The 2,500-nt window shown below is 42.4% G+C and overlaps 2 protein-coding genes and 1 long non-coding RNA gene across 6 annotated transcripts in view; 1 reads left to right on the forward strand and 2 right to left on the reverse strand.

Annotated features, from left to right (window-relative positions):
* The window catches only part of aspdh (aspartate dehydrogenase domain containing), an 8,539-nt gene extending 6,551 nt beyond the window's left edge, over positions 1–1,988 (forward strand). For all 3 annotated transcript variants that reach the window (XM_041237690.1, XM_041237691.1, XM_041237692.1), the window contains exon 8: positions 1,808–1,988. In XM_041237690.1, coding sequence (XP_041093624.1) covers positions 1,808–1,938 — 131 coding nt within the window. In that variant the 3' untranslated portion in view covers positions 1,939–1,988. The remainder of the gene's footprint in view (positions 1–1,807) is intronic.
* On the reverse strand, positions 623–1,814 carry LOC121306023. 2 transcript variants are annotated; one of them, XR_005948143.1, is made up of 2 exons: positions 1,394–1,814; positions 623–858 (listed from the first exon to the last, which is right to left on the reverse strand). It is a non-coding gene; the product is annotated as an uncharacterized LOC121306023 (long non-coding RNA). The 2 variants fall into 2 exon arrangements; XR_005948144.1 differs by lacking the exon at positions 1,394–1,814 and adding an exon at positions 1,180–1,200.
* A 98-nt stretch (positions 1,989–2,086) lies between the features above and the next one.
* syt3 (synaptotagmin III) overlaps positions 2,087–2,500 on the reverse strand; it is a 10,142-nt gene continuing 9,728 nt past the window's right edge. The window contains exon 13 of the mRNA XM_041237541.1: positions 2,087–2,500. This exon is cut by the window's right edge and continues 134 nt beyond it. The gene's annotated coding sequence lies outside the window, so the exon portion shown is untranslated.

The raw sequence follows: 2,500 nt of genomic DNA on the forward strand, positions 1-2,500 counted from the left end.
AGAGAGACTTCTAGTCGCGAGTCACTGAATTTATTTTAGTTTTGACAATTTAAATTCATCTTCCTGATAGGAATTCTCTAACACTGTGACTCATTAAATTTCTCCCACACCATCTGTGAGAGAGGAGAGACAGCCCAGTCACCATGGCAACCAGCTCCCTGCTCAGAGAGAGTCCTTCAATCAGAAAGTGCTTTCTCTCTTAGCTCAGTGAACAAGGAAAAGGAGGAACGAGAGAGAGAAAGTCAAGTTAGCAGAGAAACGTTTTAATGCCTTCGTCACCCAGAACTGCACTGGATCAGAAACTCCAAACCAGAAGAGACTGAGAGAGAAAGTCAAGTTAGCAGAGAAACGTTTTAATGCCTTCGTCACCCAGAACTGCACTGGATCAGAAACTCCAAACCAGAAGAGACTGAGAGAGAAAGTCAAGTTAGCAGAGAAACGTTTTAATGCCTTCGTCACCCAGAACTGCACTGGATCAGAAACTCCAAACCAGAAGAGACTGAGAGAGAAAGTCAAGTTAGCAGAGAAACGTTTTAATGCCTTCGTCATCCCAGAACTGCACTGGATCAGAAACTCCAAACCAGAAGAGACTGAGAGAGAAAGTCACGCGGACAAACTTTCATTTATTCATGTATTTATCGTTTATTTCGCTTTTAAAATGGATTTTTTAAAAATGACATCGTTTTCAATGTTTACATCGTTCATGCCTTGAGGATTACATGCAGACCAGATCTCACAAGAAAACTGAAAACAAACAAACAGCTCAAACATCTTCAGATTACAGAACTGTCGATAAACGTGATCGCTGACCCCTCCCTTTAAAGGAGCGCTGCCCATCTTTAAAATCCATTCTCTCACCTCTTATTAGCCATCTTTAAAATCCATTCTCTCACCTCTTATTACTTTCTCACCTCTTATCTTTAAAATCCATTCTCTCACCTCTTATTAGCTTTATTAACAGGATCACTGACTCCTCCCTTTAAAGGAGCGCTGACCATCTTTAAAATCCATTCTCTCACCTCTTATTAGCTTTATTAACAGGATCACTGACCCCTCCCTTTAAAGGAGCGCTGCCCATCTTTAAAATCCATTCTCTCACCTCTTATTAGCTTTATTAACAGGATCACTGACCCCTCCCTTTAAAGGAGCGCTGACCATCTTTAAAATCCATTCTCTCACCTCTTATTAGCTTTATTAACAGGATCACTGGCCCCTCCCTTTAAAGGAGCGCTGACCATCTTTAAAATCCATTCTCTCACCTCTTATTAGCTTTATTAACAGGATCACTGACCCCTCCCTTTAAAGGAGCGCTGACCATCTTTAAAATCCATTTCTCACCTCTTATTAGCTTTATTAACAGAGCGCTGACCATCTTTAAAATCCATTCTCTCACCTCTTATTAGCTTTATTAACAGGATCACTGACCCCTCCCTTTAAAGGAGCGCTGACCATCTTTAAAATCCATTCTCTCGTGTTTATTGAATTTTGTATCAATTTGATTTAAATCTTCTTCTACAACAGACTCACTGACACACTGAGAGACAGACAGACTGACACAGAGAGACAGACAGACAGTGACACACTGAGAGACTGAGGTCCGCTACACTAAAACACTTAAACATTGATTCACATAGTGTGTGTTTTTGTTAATAATAATAATAATAATAATAATAATAATAATAATAATAATAATAATTTCTCTGCATACGTGTGTCGAGTTCTTGTGTGGAATTCAGCAGCTTGAATTTTTTTCAAGTTTTAAATTTGTTCTCTTTCCTCTCTCCCTCTTCCCCCTCTCTCCTCTCAGTCTCGCACACAGAGACAGACAGACAGACAGACACGGGCAGGTTCACCACCTCAATACCGTCCCCTTCACAACAAAGAAACGTCCTGCATTATCGTTTCTTCCTGCAAAAATCTATGAAGCAGGAAGAATAACTGGGGGATGTTTTTCAGTGTTGCGCAAAGCCAGGGGCGGGGTGAAGTAAGTCACACACAAACAGGAAGGTCTGTCTCTTCTAACTGTCCCCCCTGACAACAAGGAATGGCTTGAAGAGTTCTTGGACTTTAAAAAACATACAGGGAATCTCTTCTGTGTTGCGCATGCAAGTAGGTTCGTCACAGAATGCTGTCCCACGCCCCCCCTCGTCAACAGGGACTTAAAGGTTCCTTCTTAAATTCACAAAATTGAAAAGTGTGTGGGGGGGGACACTTTTTAGCACTGCACGCAGAGGAAGGTCTATCATGAAACTGTGTCCTCCTCACTCCAAGAAAGAAAAAAAAATAGTTCCCCCTGAAGAACTCTGGAGGACGTTATTGAGAGTTGCACACAGTGGGTGTGTCACACGACTGTGTCACCCCCGGCAACGAGGATGAACTCCAGCAGGTGTCCTAGGGCATATTTTTTCTGTGAGTTGTGAAGAGGGACCCTTTCCGCTGTCGCACAGGCTTGTCAGAAGGCTGGTCCGTCCCTTAACTGTGTCCCCCCTCGGGCTGGGAA

This window comes from Polyodon spathula, chromosome 45 (assembly GCF_017654505.1).
Source record: "Polyodon spathula isolate WHYD16114869_AA chromosome 45, ASM1765450v1, whole genome shotgun sequence".
NCBI lineage: Eukaryota > Metazoa > Chordata > Actinopteri > Acipenseriformes > Polyodontidae > Polyodon > Polyodon spathula.